Below are 21,732 nucleotides of genomic sequence, written 5' to 3'. Positions count from 1 at the left end.
TACATGGTTCCACTTCTTGTCTATGACGAGGTTTAAAGGTCAGTAATTAAAGGTCAAGGTCACAATACTGAATATGAAATTAAGGCTTGGCACCTTGAATCTCTTGGTCAAATGCTTATATAGGTATTGGTAGAGCATATTCCCTATTTCAATGCAAGGTCAATTAGGACAATTAATGAGCCATATCATGGCATTATGAAAAATCACCCATTATTAACCCTACATCGGGGAATGCTTTTCTTAGCAGTGCTTAATGGAGTTGCAAGTTAGCTTTTTATATCAAGATAGTATTTCTTGAATATCTGCAATGCATCTCAATGCTGACGGATTCCATCTCAGAGTCAGAAGATGAATATAATTAAGGCTTTATCTTAAAACTAATATCGTTATAAAAGTCAAAAATTGTTGCAAAATAAAGTAGGTTATTGAGTCATAACGGTAAGATTTATTTATTAGAATTCACTCATTCATAATTCCTTTTCTTGAAATGATGAAAGAATGATGTCAGACTCGAATAATCATCTTACAAACTATTGACTTACACCGGAAAAAAGTCTGTACACATTCACATGAGCCTAATGAAGATTTCATAGTAACAATCATTAAGTAGAATAGATCAATGAAACCATTACCAGAGTTGTGAAATCTATATTTATTCCAAATATTTGTCTTCCATTGTATTTTGTGTTACCTCATTGATTTTATTAGTGGGATCCTTCTTTAAGTTGGCAGTGCAATAAACAGTAATAATTAGTTATCAATTTAATTGATTTACTGTTTTGTTCCGTCTATTAATTCTATCATGCATTTTCAGGAGTGCTGAGCGCCATAATTTTAGACGAACGTTGTGTGTTTTACTAAGATAGCCACAGGAATGCAAAGGATTTGAAAATGGATTTTGTTCGTAGAAGATTATCCAAAGGAGGGAGCGATGATGAATCGTCATTATCATCAAGTTTGTCCGAGGGCACAAGTAGATTTTTCAGTTCAATGGTTGCAAAGAAAAATGGATTGATAAACAATTTGTCAAATAAGTTTGATAATGTGATGAAAACTAGTAGTAGTAGCGATAGTTTTAGCAGTGAGGAAGGTATTCCTAAACTGACCAATAGATTTTCTAGTGCTGATGCTTATAATTATGGTACAAATGTATTATATGATTCAGATCAGGAGCCTGAACAGCCAAATACAAAGCATAGTCCCTCGGGACATTCCGACAGTGGTAGAAAAGAAATTGTTCAACCACGACCTTTAAATATGAGTTTTGAGGAACCTTTGTATTCTCCAACTTTAAAGAATGATGCTTTCAAATACAATAAAACTAATTCAGTTGATGTGAAAACTTCATCAAACCATGTGGTACAGCCTAATACCACAAATCATGAAATCAAAGCTGATGTCCATGTTCCACAGTCGCAGTGTATTGGAATAAAAAAAGTAAACAATGCAGATGTTGATCCAATACGAAAACAAAATGGTACCGTGAATGGTACATCTGACAAAACAAATGAACCAAATGAAAGTAAAAAACCCCCAAAGTTAAAACGAAGGTCAAGTACTGTCGATGAAATGTTGTTTGATGATTATAATCCCCCTGTTGAAGAAGAAGAAGAAAAATCGGAAATGGTTGATGAATCAAGAGATACTGTTGGGGAAGACTTGATACCGCATACGAGAAAGACAATAGCCGTCATGGGTGACCTTATATCATTTGATGATGATACAGAACCGGATGAAAATGAAAATCTTTCACCAAAAAAGAGGTCACCCTTACAAAGTGTTAGTAGTACTAACAGCTCAGACATTAATTATTTTGCTGGAAGTGTAGATTCCTCAGAACCAGAATATGGTGATTATCAAAATGAAATGCAACGATCTGAATCAATGGGGTCAGAAATCTCTTGGACATCATCATACAGTGTTGACAGCCAGCCTGATGAGATTACCCTTGAGTGTATGGAATTCATGAAACACTTTGTTGAAATGATTTTTGACTCTAGGTTTGTATATATATTTGATGTCTACTTTTTCAGTTTCTTAAAATTACAAACTTTGAAGAAAATTTGGTAAAGTTTTAGCATACAATTGAAAAATTCTATATATTTTGAATTTCACCAGTGATTATAGTTTTCAACAAATTAATCAAAGTTCAGAATAAATGTAAAATGTTTTTGTTCAAATTAAAGGACCTCACAGTAAGATGAAAGGGGCCAATTTCCCTTGAATTTATTTCACACCATGTAGGGCTATTTTCAAAATGTCTTTCAATCTTTACTTAAATTCACAGCATCATAACTGCATGTGTTCCCTTTGAGGTTTTTCCAATATTATGGCCTACATGTATTTCTAAGCAAAACAGTAAATTATTTCTTTTGATAGTTAAAAAGAGCTAAACAATTGTCATGTTTATTCAAAGTACCAAAAATCAGCAAAACGAAAAAATATCCTACCCATACTCATTTTTAAAAAATGAAACGTATAAATTTGACTGACCATTAGCGCTATACTTTTAGACAATGAGCTTTTTATTTTCAGTACAAGAAAGAGATTGTTTGATGCGTAGGTGGTTAAAAGAGGTGTGATAAGAGTTAAAATAATTGTCAGATGCTAAATAAACACCTCTCAACTCTAAATTAGATAAGTCAGCATGCATTGCTACACATTTACTTATTGCCAAGAATATCAGTACTAAAATGGATCATTTCCAAATATACATTTTAAGGAGTTTATTTTTAGTTTAAGTGGTCATTAATTTGACAGGAATTGCAGCTTACAGTTTTCAATGAATGATCTACAAGTAATATAAAAATATTTACAAATTGCAGCTTACAGTTTTCATTTGAAAGCTATTTCCTGACAACAATGCACTGAATGAAATTTTTTTCTTAGGACCAATTGATGTTTCTATAAATAATTCAAGATGTCATTTATAGCTGAAACCCTGTACTTTTAACAATTAATCGTTTTATTTATAAATATCTTAAATTTAGCACTAAGAAATCTTATAAAGACATGATAGATATTAATTTAGATAAAGTAATTTTGAATTTAATGACGTCAAATCATGTATAATTAAAAATTTTAATTTGAAACAAACTGCAGAACATCTAAATAAAACAGACAATATAAAACTTGCTCCGTAAGAAAAGATTCAAATTTCTAGGAACATTGCATTTGATTCATTCAAATTCAAACTTTGCTTATAATCTGACAAATGGTGTCAAGGAGTTATCTGGACATCAAGATTTTAAGCCCTAAACTTGGTTTGAGAATTCCCCACAGGGTAAAGAATACACCAATTTGTTTAGGGGTCAGAAGGTCAAAAGTCACAGCAGCTAAATTTGGCCAATTTTTATGCCCCCGCCGTAACAGAGGGGGCATTAAGTTTTACCCTTATCAGTCTGTACGTCCGTACGTCCCAAAATTGGTTTCCGTTCTCTAACTTTAGATTGCCTCAACCAAATGTTATGAAACTTATACACAATGCTTAATACCTCTAAACACAGATCAAGTTTGAATTTTGGTGGCGTCACTTTTACTGTTCTAGAGTTATGCGGAAATTTTCGTTTCCGTTCTCAAACTTTAGTTGGCCTCAAACAAATGTTATGAAACTTATGTGCAATGCTTATTACCACAAAACACAGATCAAGTTTGAATTTTGGTGGCATCACTTTTACTGTTCTAGAGTTATGCCCCTTTTACAAATGGAAAAATTGCCAAATCCTTGTTTTTATTCTCTAACTTAAGTTTGCCTCTTCCAAATGTTATGAAACTTATACACAATGCTTATTACCACAAAACTCAGATCAAGTACAAAATTGGGTAGTGTCACTTTTACCGTTCTTGAGTTATGTCCCTTTATAAGGTTATATGCAAGCTGGGGCATCATCTGTGTCCCATGGACACATTCCCCATTTATTTAATATTGTCTTTTGAATCATATTTTCTACTTCTACCAAACATGGTTTGATACTGCCCATTGGGTTAAGAAAGACTAAGAATTGACTGTTAGGTCATTGGATCACGGTCACAGCAGCTATTAATAAAATTGAGAATGGAAATAGACTGAAATTTGTGGAAAGTTTTGTTTTTAGATGTTATTTTTTTAACCGTGTATGTTTGATTTGTACCAAACTTGATTGATAATGCCCCATGGGGTGAGGAAGACCCCTATTGATGTTGTGGTCATTTGGTCAAGGTCACAGCAGCTATTTGATAAATATCACATAGAAATAGTTGAGATATTACTATTAATACAAAATGATCTCTTTTTGGCACCTCACATTATAAATTACAAAGTCACTACCCTTAATTATGCATTATTTATAACAGATTTTAGCTTGAATTAGTCTGAAAGTTACATATCCCTAAACGCCAATGCTCAATGTTTAATTTATCTACTTATATATTATTATTCTTTATAAGCTATTCTTTAAGTCACATATCCCTTGCCAGCCATCTTGCAAATATACTTGAAGCAGACTACAGTCTTCATTACCAAAACCAAAAAGAAAAATTCTGTTTCCTCTATATATATATATATATATATATATATACAATCCATTATTATCTCAACCATCACTGAACTAGTATACATTATTGTTTAGGGGGCCAACTGAAGCACCCTCTCTGGGTGTGGAATTTTCTTCCTGTGTTGAAAACCCATTGGTGGCCTTGGGCTGTTTTCTGCCCTTTGGTCAGGTTGTTGTCTCTTTGACACATTCCCTGTTTTCATTCTCAATTCTATTTATTGTCTAATGCACCCATGGTGTTTCTGTAAATGTTTTTTTTTTAATATCAATGTTGATTTGTGAATGCATGAAATATTTGCTACTGGATGTTAAGGAAAAATCCACAACCAATCCTGTTTACTGTGCTGTATTATCATATAGATTATGAAAACGAATGAATTTAAAAACAAGGAGCCTTTTACTATTCAAATTTTATTAAAAATGCAAATCAAAGTAAATCCTTGAATAATAACTGTTACTCTCAAACATTTTTGTGATTGAAAAATAACAAAATTTGACAAAAATTTCTAAACCAGGAGTATTATAGGTCATTTAAAATATTCAAGATTTAGAAGCACAAAAATAAAAGAAAATTAAATAGAACAAGCAATATAATCTAGCAAACCAAAAGTAAGAATATAAAAAAAGTCAAACAAAAACATTTCAAACCACACGATAAAACTATCCATCATAAGTATGCAAATTCACAAGGAATTATCATAATCAATGAAAGGTTGATTTTTCTAACTATAAGTCTAAGTTCAAAAAAGTCTGATCATGATATTGAAAGCCATGTTTTGACATTGCTTGATTTTTTTCACACACCAATTCTTCACCTCTTTGTACCAGCATCTACTTCCTTTAATGTCAAGGATCTGTCATGAAAACAGTCCATCAAATATCCAATATATTGGGCTGTCTTTGAAGTCTACCTTGTAAACAAGCACCTGCTGTTGACAAGAAAGGATGAAGATTTTCCTGTTAATAAATTGTTTTCTCCATCCTGATTAATTGTTCATAGGATATTAATTGTTTTTCCATCATGACAAGAAGATATAACCAATTTAGATATTTTTATAAAAGGTTAACAAACTATATGACAAACAATTGGATCATGAAGATTGTTTACTTTGTTCCTGTATCGGGAAAATAATTTCTTGTGTAAACAGATGCTTTGTTTTGATTGATGAAGTCCCTATGAAGACTATATTGAGCAGGAAGCAATTTCCTGTCTTGATGATTTTAGCTCTGCCTGTATTCTTAACTGTCTTTATGTTAGAATTTATGGAGGGTCCTTGGAAATCTAGTCTGCATGTAGTCAGCTGTCTATGTTACAATTTATTGAGAGTCTTTGGAAATCTAGTCTGCATGTAGTCATAGCTGTCTTAATGTTACAATTTATTGAGGATCCTTGGAAATCTGGTCTGCATGTAGTCATAGCTGTCTTAATGTTACAATTTATTGAGGGTCCTTGGAAATCTAGTCTGCATGTAGTCATAGCTGTCTTTATGTTACAATTTATTGAGGGTCCTTGTAAATCTAGTCTGCATGTAGTCATAGCTGTCTTTATGTTACAATTTATTGAGGGTCCTTGGAAATCTGGTCTGCATGTAGTCATAGCTGTCTTTTTGTTACAATTTATTGAGAGTCCTTGGAAATCTAGTCTGCATGTAGTCATAGCTGTCTTTATGTTACAATTTATTGAGGGTCCTTGGAAATCTAGTCTGCATGTAGTCATAGCTGTCTTTTTGTTACAATTTATTGAGGGTCCTTGGAAATCTAGTCTGCATGTAGTCATAGCTGTCTTTATGTTACAATTTATTGAGGGTCCTTGGAAATCTGGTCTGCATGTAGTCATAGCTGTCTTTATGTTACACTTTATTGAGGGTCCTTGGAAATCTAGTCTGCATGTAGTCATAGCTGTCTTTATGTTACAATTTATTGAGGGTCCTTGGAAATCTAGTCTGCATGTAGTCATAGCTGTCTTTATGTTACAACTTATTGAGAGTCCTTGGAAATCTGGTCTGCATGTAGTCAGCTGTCTTTATGTTACAATTTATTGAGGATCCTTGGAGATCTAGTCTGCATGTAGTCATAGCTGTCTTTTTGTTACAATTTATTGAGGGTCCTTGGAAATCTAGTCTGCATGTAGTCATAGCTGTCTTAATGTTACAATTTATTGAGGGTCCTTGGAAATCTAGTCTGCATGTAGTCATAGCTGTCTTTATGTTACAATTTATTGAGGGTCCTTGGAAATCTAGTCTGCATGTAGTCATAGCTGTCTTTATGTTACAACTTATTGAGAGTCCTTGGAAATCTAGTCTGCATGTAGTCATAGCTGTCTTTATGTTACAATTTATTGAGGGTCCTTGGAAATCTGGTCTGCATGTAGTCAGCTGTCTTTATGTTACAATTTATTGAGGGTCCTTGGAAATCTAGTCTGCATGTAGTCATAGCTGTCTTTATGTTACAATTTATTGAGGGTCCTTGGAAATCTGGTCTGCATGTAGTCAGCTGTCTTTATGTTACAATTTATTGAGGGTCCTTGGAAATCTAGTCTGCATGTAGTCATAGCTGTCTTTATGTTACACTTTATTGAGGGTCCTTGGAAATCTGGTCTGCATGTAGTCATAGCTGTCTTAATGTTACACTTTATTGAGGGTCCTTGGAAATCTGGTCTCATGTAGTCATAGCTGTCTTTTTGTTACAATTTATTGAGAGTCCTTGGAAATCTAGTCTGCATGTAGTCATAGCTGTCTTTATGTTACAATTTATTGAGGGTCCTTGGAAATCTAGTCTGCATGTAGTCATAGCTGTCTTTTTGTTACAATTTATTGAGGGTCCTTGGAAATCTGGTCTGCATGTAGTCATAGCTATCTTTTTGTTACAATTTATTGAGAGTCCTTGGAAATCTAGTCTGCATGTAGTCATAGCTGTCTTTATGTTACAATTTATTGAGGGTCCTTGGAAATCTAGTCTGCATGTAGTCATAGCTGTCTTTTTGTTACAATTTATTGAGGGTCCTTGGAAATCTAGTCTGCATGTAGTCATAGCTGTCTTTATGTTACAATTTATTGAGGGTCCTTGGAAATCTGGTCTGCATGTAGTCATAGCTGTCTTTATGTTACAATTTATTGAGGGTCCTTGGAAATCTAATCTGCATGTAGTCATAGCTGTCTTTATGTTACAATTTATTGAGGGTCCTTGGAAATCTGGTCTGCATGTAGTCAGCTGTCTTTATGTTACAATTTATTGAGGGTCCTTGGAAATCTAGTCTGCATGTAGTCATAGCTGTCTTTATGTTACAATTTATTGAGGGTCCTTGGAAATCTGGTCTGCATGTAGTCAGCTGTCTTTATGTGACAATTTATTGAGGGTCCTTGGAAATCTAGTCTGCATGTAGTCATAGCTGTCTTTATGTTACACTTTATTGAGGGTCCTTGGAAATCTGGTCTGCATGTAGTCATAGCTGTCTTAATGTTACACTTTATTGAGGGTCCTTGGAAATCTGGTCTGCATGTAGTCATAGCTGTCTTTTTGTTACAATTTATTGAGAGTCCTTGGAAATCTAGTCTGCATGTAGTCATAGCTGTCTTTATGTTACAATTTATTGAGGGTCCTTGGAAATCTAGTCTGCATGTAGTCATAGCTGTCTTTTTGTTACAATTTATTGAGGGTCCTTGGAAATCTAGTCTGCATGTAGTCATAGCTATCTTTTTGTTACAATTTATTGAGAGTCCTTGGAAATCTAGTCTGCATGTAGTCATAGCTGTCTTTATGTTACAATTTATTGAGGGTCCTTGGAAATCTAGTCTGCATGTAGTCATAGCTGTCTTTTTGTTACAATTTATTGAGGGTCCTTGGAAATCTAGTCTGCATGTAGTCATAGCTGTCTTAATGTTACAATTTATTGAGGGTCCTTGGAAATCTAGTCTGCATGTAGTCATAGCTGTCTTAATGTTACAATTTATTGAGGGTCCTTGGAAATCTAGTCTGCATGTATTCATTGCTGTCTTTATGTTACAATTTATTGAGGGTCCTTGTAAATCTGGTCTGCATGTAGTCATAGCTGTCTTTATGTTACAATTTATTGAGGGTCCTTGGAAATCTGGTCTGCATATAGTCATAGCTGTCTTTTTGTTACAATTTATTGAGAGTCCTTGGAAATCTAGTCTGCATGTAAGTCATAGCTGTCTTTATGTTACAATTTATTGAGGGTCCTTGGAAATCTAGTCTGCATGTAGTCATAGCTGTCCTTATGTTACAATTTATTGAGAGTCCTTGGAAATCTAGTCTGCATGTAGTCATAGCTGTCTTTATGTTACACTTTATTGAGGGTCCTTGGAAATCTGGTCTCATGTAGTCATAGCTGTCTTTATGTTACACTTTATTGAGGGTCCTTGGAAATCTAGTCTGCATGTAGTCATAGCTGTCTTTATGTTACAATTTATTGAGGGTCCTTGGTAATCTAGTCTGCATGTAGTCATAGCTGTCTTTATGTTACAACTTATTGAGAGTCCTTGGAAATCTGGTCTGCATGTAGTCAGCTGTCTTTATGTTACAATTTATTGAGGGTCCTTGGAAATCTAGTCTGCATGTAGTCATAGCTGTCTTTTTGTTACAATATATTGAGGGTCCTTGGAAATCTAGTCTGCATGTAGTCATAGCTGTCTTAATGTTACAATTTATTGAGGGTCCTTGGAAATCTAGTCTGCATGTAGTCATAGCTGTCTTAATGTTACAATTTATTGAGGGTCCTTGGAAATCTAGTCTGCATGTAGTCATAGCTGTCTTTATGTTACAATTTATTGAGGGTCCTTGGAAATCTAGTCTGCATGTAGTCATAGCTGTCTTTATGTTACAACTTATTGAGAGACCTTGGAAATCTAGTCTGCATGTAGTCATAGCTGTCTTTATGTTACAATTTATTGAGGGTCCTTGGAAATCTGGTCTGCATGTAGTCAGCTGTCTTTATGTTACAATTTATTGAGGGTCCTTGGAAATCTAGTCTGCATGTAGTCATAGCTGTCTTTATGTTACAATTTATTGAGGGTCCTTGGTAATCTAGTCTGCATGTAGTCATAGCTGTCTTTATGTTACAACTTATTGAGAGTCCTTGGAAATCTGGTCTGCATGTAGTCAGCTGTCTTTATGTTACAATTTATTGAGGGTCCTTGGAAATCTAGTCTGCATGTAGTCATAGCTGTCTTTTTGTTACAATTTATTGAGGGTCCTTGGAAATCTAGTCTGCATGTAGTCATAGCTGTCTTAATGTTACAATTTATTGAGGGTCCTTGGAAATCTAGTCTGCATGTAGTCATAGCTGTCTTAATGTTACAATTTATTGAGGGTCCTTGGAAATCTAGTCTGCATGTAGTCATAGCTGTCTTTATGTTACAATTTATTGAGGGTCCTTGGAAATCTAGTCTGCATGTAGTCATAGCTGTCTTTATGTTACAACTTATTGAGAGTCCTTGGAAATCTAGTCTGCATGTAGTCATAGCTGTCTTTATGTTACAATTTATTGAGGGTCCTTGGAAATCTGGTCTGCATGTAGTCAGCTGTCTTTATGTTACAATTTATTGAGGGTCCTTGGAAATCTAGTCTGCATGTAGTCATAGCTGTCTTTATGTTACAATTTATTGAGGGTCCTTGGAAATCTGGTCTGCATGTAGTCAGCTGTCTTTATGTTACAATTTATTGAGGGTCCTTGGAAATCTAGTCTGCATGTAGTCATAGCTGTCTTTATGTTACACTTTATTGAGGGTCCTTGGAAATCTGGTCTGCATGTAGTCATAGCTGTCTTAATGTTACACTTTATTGAGGGTCCTTGGAAATCTGGTCTCATGTAGTCATAGCTGTCTTTTTGTTACAATTTATTGAGAGTCCTTGGAAATCTAGTCTGCATGTAGTCATAGCTGTCTTTATGTTACAATTTATTGAGGGTCCTTGGAAATCTAGTCTGCATGTAGTCATAGCTGTCTTTTTGTTACAATTTATTGAGGGTCCTTGGAAATCTGGTCTGCATGTAGTCATAGCTATCTTTTTGTTACAATTTATTGAGAGTCCTTGGAAATCTAGTCTGCATGTAGTCATAGCTGTCTTTATGTTACAATTTATTGAGGGTCCTTGGAAATCTAGTCTGCATGTAGTCATAGCTGTCTTTTTGTTACAATTTATTGAGGGTCCTTGGAAATCTAGTCTGCATGTAGTCATAGCTGTCTTTATGTTACAATTTATTGAGGGTCCTTGGAAATCTGGTCTGCATGTAGTCATAGCTGTCTTTATGTTACAATTTATTGAGGGTCCTTGGAAATCTAATCTGCATGTAGTCATAGCTGTCTTTATGTTACAATTTATTGAGGGTCCTTGGAAATCTGGTCTGCATGTAGTCAGCTGTCTTTATGTTACAATTTATTGAGGGTCCTTGGAAATCTAGTCTGCATGTAGTCATAGCTGTCTTTATGTTACAATTTATTGAGGGTCCTTGGAAATCTGGTCTGCATGTAGTCAGCTGTCTTTATGTGACAATTTATTGAGGGTCCTTGGAAATCTAGTCTGCATGTAGTCATAGCTGTCTTTATGTTACACTTTATTGAGGGTCCTTGGAAATCTGGTCTGCATGTAGTCATAGCTGTCTTAATGTTACACTTTATTGAGGGTCCTTGGAAATCTGGTCTGCATGTAGTCATAGCTGTCTTTTTGTTACAATTTATTGAGAGTCCTTGGAAATCTAGTCTGCATGTAGTCATAGCTGTCTTTATGTTACAATTTATTGAGGGTCCTTGGAAATCTAGTCTGCATGTAGTCATAGCTGTCTTTTTGTTACAATTTATTGAGGGTCCTTGGAAATCTAGTCTGCATGTAGTCATAGCTATCTTTTTGTTACAATTTATTGAGAGTCCTTGGAAATCTAGTCTGCATGTAGTCATAGCTGTCTTTATGTTACAATTTATTGAGGGTCCTTGGAAATCTAGTCTGCATGTAGTCATAGCTGTCTTTTTGTTACAATTTATTGAGGGTCCTTGGAAATCTAGTCTGCATGTAGTCATAGCTGTCTTAATGTTACAATTTATTGAGGGTCCTTGGAAATCTAGTCTGCATGTAGTCATAGCTGTCTTAATGTTACAATTTATTGAGGGTCCTTGGAAATCTAGTCTGCATGTAGTCATTGCTGTCTTTATGTTACAATTTATTGAGGGTCCTTGTAAATCTGGTCTGCATGTAGTCATAGCTGTCTTTATGTTACAATTTATTGAGGGTCCTTGGAAATCTGGTCTGCATATAGTCATAGCTGTCTTTTTGTTACAATTTATTGAGAGTCCTTGGAAATCTAGTCTGCATGTAAGTCATAGCTGTCTTTATGTTACAATTTATTGAGGGTCCTTGGAAATCTAGTCTGCATGTAGTCATAGCTGTCTTTATGTTACAATTTATTGAGAGTCCTTGGAAATCTAGTCTGCATGTAGTCATAGCTGTCTTTATGTTACACTTTATTGAGGGTCCTTGGAAATCTGGTCTGCATGTAGTCATAGCTGTCTTTATGTTACACTTTATTGAGGGTCCTTGGAAATCTAGTCTGCATGTAGTCATAGCTGTCTTTATGTTACAATTTATTGAGGGTCCTTGGTAATCTAGTCTGCATGTAGTCATAGCTGTCTTTATGTTACAACTTATTGAGAGTCCTTGGAAATCTGGTCTGCATGTAGTCAGCTGTCTTTATGTTACAATTTATTGAGGGTCCTTGGAAATCTAGTCTGCATGTAGTCATAGCTGTCTTTTTGTTACAATTTATTGAGGGTCCTTGGAAATCTAGTCTGCATGTAGTCATAGCTGTCTTAATGTTACAATTTATTGAGGGTCCTTGGAAATCTAGTCTGCATGTAGTCATAGCTGTCTTAATGTTACAATTTATTGAGGGTCCTTGGAAATCTAGTCTGCATGTAGTCATAGCTGTCTTTATGTTACAATTTATTGAGGGTCCTTGGAAATCTAGTCTGCATGTAGTCATAGCTGTCTTTATGTTACAACTTATTGAGAGTCCTTGGAAATCTAGTCTGCATGTAGTCATAGCTGTCTTTATGTTACAATTTATTGAGGGTCCTTGGAAATCTGGTCTGCATGTAGTCAGCTGTCTTTATGTTACAATTTATTGAGGGTCCTTGGAAATCTAGTCTGCATGTAGTCATAGCTGTCTTTATGTTACAATTTATTGAGGGTCCTTGGAAATCTGGTCTGCATGTAGTCAGCTGTCTTTATGTTACAATTTATTGAGGGTCCTTGGAAATCTGGTCTGCATGTAGTCATAGCTGTCTTTATGTTACACTTTATTGAGGGTCCTAGGAAATCTGGTCTGCATGTAGTCATAGCTGTCTTAATGTTACACTTTATTGAGGGTCCTTGGAAATCTGGTCTGCATGTAGTCATAGCTGTCTTTTTGTTACAATTTATTGAGAGTCCTTGGAAATCTAGTCTGCATGTAGTCATAGCTGTCTTTATGTTACAATTTATTGAGGGTCCTTGGAAATCTAGTCTGCATGTAGTCATAGCTGTTTTTTTGTTACAATTTATTGAGGGTCCTTGGAAATCTGGTCTGCATGTAGTCATAGCTATCTTTTTGTTACAATTTATTGAGAGTCCTTGGAAATCTAGTCTGCATGTAGTCATAGCTGTCTTTATGTTACAATTTATTGAGGGTCCTTGGAAATCTAGTCTGCATGTAGTCATAGCTGTCTTTTTGTTACAATTTATTGAGGGTCCTTGGAAATCTGGTCTGCATGTAGTCATAGCTGTCTTTATGTTACAATTTATTGAGGGTCCTTGGAAATCTAGTCTGCATGTAGTCATAGCTGTCTTTTTGTTACAATTTATTGAGGGTCCTTGGAAATCTAGTCTGCATGTAGTCATAGCTGTCTTTATGTTACAATTTATTGAGGGTCCTTGGAAATCTGGTCTGCATGTAGTCAGCTGTCTTTATGTTACAATTTATTGAGGGTCCTTGGAAATCTAGTCTGCATGTAGTCATAGCTGTCTTTATGTTACAATTTATTGAGGGTCCTTGGAAATCTGGTCTGCATGTAGTCAGCTGTCTTTATGTTACAATTTATTGAGGGTCCTTCGAAATCTAGTCTGCATGTAGTCTTAGCTGTCTTTATGTTACACTTTATTGAGGGTCCTTGGAAATCTGGTCTGCATGTAGTCATAGCTGTCTTAATGTTACACTTTATTGAGGGTCCTTGGAAATCTGGTCTGCATGTAGTCATAGCTGTCTTTTTGTTACACTTTATTGAGAGTCCTTGGAAATCTAGTCTGCATGTAGTCATAGCTGTCTTTATGTTACAATTTATTGAGGGTCCTTGGAAATCTGGTCTGCATGTAGTCATAGCTGTCTTTATGTTACAATTTATTGAGGGTCCTTGGAAATCTAGTCTGCATGTAGTCATAGCTGTCTTTTTGTTACAATTTATTGAGGGTCCTTGGAAATCTAGTCTGCATGTAGTCATAGCTGTTTTTATGTTACAATTTATTGAGGGTCCTTGGAAATCTAGTCTGCATGTAGTCATAGCTGTCTTTTTGTTACAATTTATTGAGGGTCCTTGGAAATCTAGTCTGCATGTAGTCATAGCTGTCTTTATGTTACAATTTATTGAGGGTCCTTGGAAATCTGGTCTGCATGTAGTCAGCTGTCTTTATGTTACATTTTATTGAGAGTCCTTGGAAATCTTGTCTGCATGTAGTCATAGCTGTCTTTATGTTACACTTTATTGAGAGTCCTTGGAAATCTGGTCTGCATGTAGTCATAGCTGTCTTTATGTTACACTTTATTGAGAGTCCTTGTAAATCTTTTCTGCATGTAGTCATAGCTGTCTTTATGTTACACTTTATTGAGGGTCCTTGGAAATCTAGTCTGCATGTAGTCATAGCTGTCTGAATGTTACAATTTATTGAGGGTCCTTGGAAATCTAGTCTGCATGTAGTCATAGCTGTCTTTATGTTACAATTTATTGAGGGTCCTTGGAAATCTAGTCTGCATGTAGTCATTAGACTAAGCTGTCTTTATGTTACAACTTATGGAGGGTCCTTGATAATCTGGTTATATTCTTTTGATTTGGATGTGTTTTAATTTGTATTAGAATGTCAAAAGTATAAATGTATGATTTTTGCAATAAACAATTGTTTTCATTTCAATTTTTTTACAATCATTTTAAGATATTAAAGTAAGTGAGGTCAAATAGCTGAGTTATCTTGGATTTTTTTATATTGACAATGATGTATGAAAGAAGATAAAACCAAATATTACATTTTTGAGGTCAAAGATGTCAAAGGTCAAGGACACTAAGGATATACTCAAATGATGCATTATCAAAGATCTTGAAAAATAACCTGTAGGTTTCTTAAAGACAGGAAGTAACTTTAAATTTCAGGGTCAGCTAAAGTTAGTGGTCATTTTTTAACAGAACAACTATTACCCATTAAAAAATTAGGATATTGAAACCTCATAAGAGCAAATATGAAATTTGAAGATTTTGTGATTATAATGTCATGGTCAAAGCAAGTTCAAAACTTGATATAAATGGTTCTGACATCCTGATCCTTTTTATTTAATCTTTTGACTTTTCTGATAAAGAAAAGTTGACTTTTCTGATAAAGAAAAGGACTAAACATATTTGAAAAGAAGAAAAAAAATTTCAAGCGAATTCCCATATTCAGTTTGTTTTTAGTAAAAGAAGTTGTGCTGAGCATCCTGATTGAGAGATGTTGAAGTAATATGCTGAGAAGTATTTGTAATCCTTAATTCTGAATCGATTTCACATCAGGTGTTTCTAAGTCAGATTGAAATGTTTTACATCTTCCTAAATCATACCATTTTGTCAGAGCTTTGTTTCAGAATGCATGCTGCAACTAGGAGATTCTTTGATGCAAAGACGTACGTCATAAAGTTAATATCAAATGAACCTGTGTTCAGACTTGCATTAAAACTATAATAATTTATTGTTCTCTCTCATGAAAGGAATAACAAATAAAGACAATTGTCAGTGCAAAATCATTAGAATTATTTTTAAGTGAAAATTAGTTAATATTTTATAAAGAATCATCCTGACGTACATACATATTGATTTGTTTTACGATTGTACAAGTATACCTAACATATCATAAGAATGATGTATTTTATCGTAACCCACACAAATTCTTTATGCAGACAATATTATTGGTTTAGAAATGATATTTGAAAGTCGAAATAAGGATTGTTGGCTATATAACAACTGACCAAATTTATTATCTTTCGATTTTAGTCATCTATAATAGCAGCTTGTCTATTGTAAACTATTAATGGCTTTTATTTGTAAATGTCAATGTAAACACTGAATGGTACTGATGAAGTGTTGTCTGAGGGATTGACCAGTTATAGTTGTCATTTATTGGAGGTGATATTTAAGCAGATTTTAGCTTAATATCGTTATAACTGATAATTTCCTTTTGAAGATATCAGGATTTTATCTTAGTTTTGGGACACTAAAATTTGCATCAGCAATTTTTTATTTTTATAAAAATACTAAAAAATTATCTCACCCTGAATTAAATAAGAAAAATAATATTGGTAACAAATGAGTGATATTTATGATTTTACTTTGAAGAAAAATTATTTTAAGTAAATTTTCATTGGAAACTTCCATTTTCAACAACTCTTTCCTTAAATGAATACTAAAATGTCTTCAAATAGTAAGCGACTAAAAGATAATTAAAAAACTGTATATTCTTTGCATTCAAGAAATGTGATTATTTAAATGTTAAATTCATTTTAAACTACTGGTTCTTTACTTGTATTAAAGTCTCTAGAAATTTTCTATGTCACAATAAGTGCATTGAAGATCATAAATATAACTTTCCGTTCCGTAAGAACCATATAATGCAAGTTAATTTCTTTTCTTTGATGGCCATGTCTTATTCATTAGCCATGTCATTATGGGTAACAATTTATGTTCGAGGATCGTACAGGATTAATCAGTTTGATTGAGTCAAATACTTGTATCCGTCTACAGGGCATTTTCAAAAAAAACATTTCCCTGATTAAATGAATTAATTGTAAAATTGGCATTATATTTCGTCTAAAGTCAGGAGAACAAACTGGAAATCTATAAAAGGTTACAAACTGTAATGAAAATATATTTCTATGGCTTTACCAATCATTGGTGCAGAATTTTAATTTGTTGTAGTTCCTATGATTACAGTGACCATTCCGTCTCATTGATAAATCGAAGCAATCCTATGATATCATATAGAGTTTATCCAGTATAATGCTGTCATAACGGATTGATTACCCATGATTCATAACTTTCTTCTTAAATTATCGTAGGAAGTGGAACAGGGGTCAATCTAAGGATGGGAACATTAGGCCAAGTTTTTTGCTGCCCTTCTTATCAGAAAATTTTTTTTTTAATAATCAGCAATAAATCTTCAAATACTGTAAATTGTCCTTTTGTATTTCCCTTTTTTTTTTGCAGCTTCAAACTTCTTTTGTTTTGCATTATTTAAAAAGCCTTTGTTGCCTATTGTCTGGTCCCCTGCAACCTTTAGAACTGGTGTTGTATCAAATACATACACTCACTATACTGGTAGCTTCAAATCGATCCTGTGGACGACAAGCAATTTTCCAAAGTTTTACCTTTTTCATGTTAAGTTTAATGTACAATAATAAAGAACAACTATCAGATACTATAGACTGACTGAAAGACTTTACTACAATTTTGTGGCAGCTTTATTAAAAGTTTGGGAAGCCCAAATGCATAAGAATGTTTTGTAGCATCAAAAAATAAAAAGGGCCTTCACAAGAGTGAAACACATCACATGCCAACTTTTTTTTAAGGTGTATCATCATTATATTTAGTACTACTGTAAATTCAGAAATTATTGCATATATTATGCGATTTTTGAAGAATGAACAAAAATGTGAGTTTAAATGATGGCTACTCATTATTGCAATACTCCATGAGTCTCAAATGATGGCTACTCATTATTGCGATACTCCATGAGTCTCAAATGATGGCTACTCATTATTGCAATACTCCATGAGTCTCAAATGATGGCTACTCATTATTGCAATACTCCATGAGTCTCAAATGATGGCTACTCATTATTGCTCCATGAGTCTCATTATCTGCATTGATAATATACTCACAATAATGTCGTAATTTATAGTATCACTTTTGAACCATTTTAGTCATGTTTTTAAGTTATAGAGTTTGAAAAGAGTCATGGAGGTTGTTTAATATGAGAAATTTTGTTTTCAACAGGTAAAACCCCTTTAAAACAATTTTTAAGACAAAAATAGATTTGAATTAAAATGTGAAGAAAATCAGTCAACATCTGAGTTGTCTTTGTGATAAGTTGCAGTATTGTTAAAAGTCTTTCAAACAGTACAGTGCATGACCATAGGTGAGCAGGCTTCGGTTCAGACGGGGGCGCACCCAGCGCCCTCCTCTCTAACATAAGGTGGGAAAATTAATTTACTGTTAATATTACATTCATTTTTTGTCAAAATAAGGTCCTCTAACTCCTTATTCTCAGGAGCTGCCTAATCCCCCAACATCAAACCCGGATCAGGGCCTAGGTGATTCAGAGCACACAACAATATGCACGAGACATATTGAATAACATGATTAAAATGTAAGAATGCTGTGATCTAAACTCCTACTCATTTTCTAACTCCTTGTTCAATTAATTTTGTCAGAATGTTGTAATCTTTGGTGAAGCTGCCACATTAAATTTCATCTTTGTAGCAATTTAATGGACCTTTTAATATAGATTATTAAAAGATTCCAATTTCATTATTATCTCCTGCTGATGAGGTCGATATCTGTTATAGTGTACTACTACAGACATTCTCCAATCCCAGTTGCTTCTAGATAATAAGTGCTTCATGACTAAAAATGTTTTGACATTTTTTCCCATCATTAAGCTTCAATTAAAAGGATGAAGCATATTTGTATACTTTACAGCTTTATTTGCATCTATTTGGAAAAGTTTGAGTGTTTTATCAGGCTGCATTTTAGTTTTATTTCAAAGTTCTGAATCGGAAAAAAAGGTTCTACAACTAACCCATTTAAACTGTCATGTTTTAATTTAGTTGTATCCATTGTGAAATTTAAAGAAGGTTCTAAAGGCTTAACACTTGACTAAATCTATTACATTTCAAATGGATTGTTTAAAAAAAAATGGAATTTTAAGTAGCAAATTTCAGATATAGACTGGTCTTGATGAATGGATATAATTTTTAATTTCTCCAATTTCCTAAGTGCAGGAAAGTTTTCTGTTTTGGAATTAATGCAATTCAAAGTTTTTACTCATTAAAATAGCATGTGGGAAATTTCTTTCAACATTTCAATAAATCCTTATAATTGAAATGATTTTTTTTTTGGTATTTTGAGAGCAAGGGTCTTATTTTTAAGTCAATCATTCAAAATTTTCTCATCGAAATTTTGGATGATTTTGAGGATGTGAGATTTAGATAGATATTGAATTAATTGAAGGGTGAAATGTTTTGAACGATTGCATAATATTTTATGTTATTTTTCAATATATGTTGTCATTGGAGATTTAAAGTAAATTGAAGCAATTGATTACAAGAACATAAAAACCTAAATATATATTGAATTAGTGACATTTTCTTGTGTTGAAATAAAAAGTCAGAATCTAAGAACAACTGTTAAAATTATATTGCATACACTGTGCTGGGCTTAGATATAGCAGAAAATGATAATTAATCAAAAGTTTTTGAAATGAGGCTGTAGATAGATGGGGATGAATATCTGTATATGTTTAACAATCATCATATAAGCTTAGGGCCTACCAAGACAGATAGTTATATCCATGTTGGATGCTCAGACTAAATATAAACTTTGTTTGTATGTATGTTTATTGTAGTAGGTCCAGTGTAAGATTTTTACATTTCTGCTAATCCATGGTAGTCAGTTTTTTTTATGTGTATGGGGTGAACTGGATTTCCATCAAGTAATTGGCAAAATATGCCATATTCATACTGAGCGCCTTGCCATTTTTGAAAACAATGAAGGAAGCAGATGACCCAAACACCTACTGTTGATATTATAAACTGGAGTTCTGTTTTCTGTTCAGATAAGATGTCAGCCAGCTACATAGACTACTCTGAAATTGAGGCAGCTGGCTGTTGTATAGGGAAGATACATTACTCTGTCAGTGAAGCAGCTGGCTGTTGTATAGGGAAAATACATTACTCTGGCAGTGAGGCAGCTGCCTTGTCAATATCATGGAATTCTAAGTGACTATCATACAAGTGAGAGGTTTAGCTAGCTATAAAACCAGGTTTAAGCCACCAAACATAAGGAAATGCCTGTTCCAAGTCAGGAATATGACAGTTGTTTTCCAGCAGTTTGATGTGTTTGAGTTTTTGATTTTGCCATTTCATTATAAAGGACCTTCCGTTTTGAATTTTCCTTATATGGGGAAGATACACTACTAGGGCAGTGAGGCAGCTGCCTGTTGTATGTGGAAGATATAATAGTTTTTGCATCTAATTCTTGAAAAGTAGTATGATTATAAGATATTTATTGAAGAAATTACAAATAATCAGTTATAATGATGACGCAGGTGACTTACAACGAAGTTCTGAAAATAAAATAAAACTGTTCTTAGGCTTTCAAAATTTGTCCGATTCCTTATTGTATCACATTGAGTGTGGATTCGCATGGCTGATTATGCATTTATAGAAGAAGATACTAACCCTGGTGATGCACGCAGTCTCTTGTTTTGGAGTTCATGTGATTCCCTCAGTTGTTTTTATTTGATTGATTTGTATATATCAGAATAGATTTTGAGGTTTACGACATAGGTTATCTACTGTTGCCTCTAATTTCTCAATATGAGAATATTTTGACTCTAAAATGACAGAATTTCAAAATTTTACAGCCATGATATCAATTGGCCATTTAATTTTATTCTTAAAATAGAAAAATTGTAGAATAAAATAAGGCTTAAGACAAAAATTCTAGTGACTTTATCATCTTCTGAAAATTGATTGCATCCCCGAAGTTCCTGTAAATTTTAATTATCAGTTACAGGCTTAAAATTTAGTATCCTGCTGGTAAATCTTGACTCCATAATTGGTGATAAATTTTCTGTGGAATCTTAAAGTTTATTTGAAGATATTTTCGAGTTATTGATTAAGTGAAATGTCAGTTAATGTGGAGAATAAAGTAAATAAATGTTTACAGCCTGTTATCATGTAAATGCCTTGAGAGATAGAGTCTCAATCTTTACACTTCCTTGTAAAATGCATAGTATGTTATAAATGTTCTTTCAGGGTAATCAATAATTCAAGATAAAGATACTAAGAGCTTGTTTAATTATTAAAGTGAATCAAAAGAAAATATTTGCGGTATGGTTGCAGTGCATCAATAAAAATTGCTGTGGCAGCTATGATATAGCCAAAGTTTCTGATAGTTGCGACAACAACAAACAAACAAACTAAACAGCCAATTATTTCAAGTTAGCTATCATGTTTATACTAAATATTTTAAGTCTTTAAGAAGCATTTCTGTAAATATAGACAATGCAATTTTCCATAGGAAATCCTTTTACAGCTAAAACTGTGCCACCAAGTTTAGTACAAAATTATATCCTAGAATTAAAAGTTCATATGCACTACTATATTTTTCAAAGGTCAAAATATAGGACTGTGCAGCATATTTTCAACATTTATATGCCTCCTGAACTTCAAAGAGTTCAAACTTATACTAAAATTCTGTACTATCCATTCCTTCACTTTGGATTTTCCTCAGAATTCAATTTGGCCACTATCCATGTATTTATTCTAATAAAGTTGTGTCTCTATGAAATGAAACATAGAGATCATATCTTGAAACAGCAGGTTAACAAAATAAAATATCTCCCCAAAAGAGGTGTGGTTTGTGAAACAGCTGTAGTTACAAAGTGCAACCTACAGTAATTTTTCTTATAATGCATCAAAACCACTATCCATCTACCAGAAAATAGTTTTAATATAGCTAAAAAACAATGATAATATTTTCTTTTGTTGACCATCATTTGTTTTCTAATTTTCTTCTGTCATTTATTCCTACCAAACACATTTTCTTTTAGTCCTGGTTATCTACAGATAATTGGTTTAGTTTGTACGTTCTTGTATTAAGGAATTTTACAGATAATGAGGGTTTGTGTTTTTTTCCGT

General features: G+C 33.6%; 1 protein-coding gene across 1 annotated transcript in view; it reads left to right on the top strand.

Annotated features, from left to right (window-relative positions):
- Positions 1-21,732, top strand: part of LOC127700839 (uncharacterized) — a 68,687-nt gene that overhangs the window by 31,408 nt on the left and 15,547 nt on the right. The window contains exon 4 of the mRNA XM_052204524.1: positions 815-2,000. Within this exon, the coding sequence (XP_052060484.1) occupies positions 892-2,000 (1,109 nt within the window). The 5' untranslated portion in view covers positions 815-891. The remainder of the gene's footprint in view (positions 1-814; positions 2,001-21,732) is intronic.

Source organism: Mytilus californianus, unplaced genomic scaffold (genome assembly GCF_021869535.1).
Source record: "Mytilus californianus isolate M0D057914Y unplaced genomic scaffold, xbMytCali1.0.p SCAF_5, whole genome shotgun sequence".
NCBI lineage: Eukaryota > Metazoa > Mollusca > Bivalvia > Mytilida > Mytilidae > Mytilus > Mytilus californianus.
The sequence above is the reverse complement of the archived record's forward strand: the minus strand, read 5'-3'. Positions and strand labels throughout refer to the sequence as shown.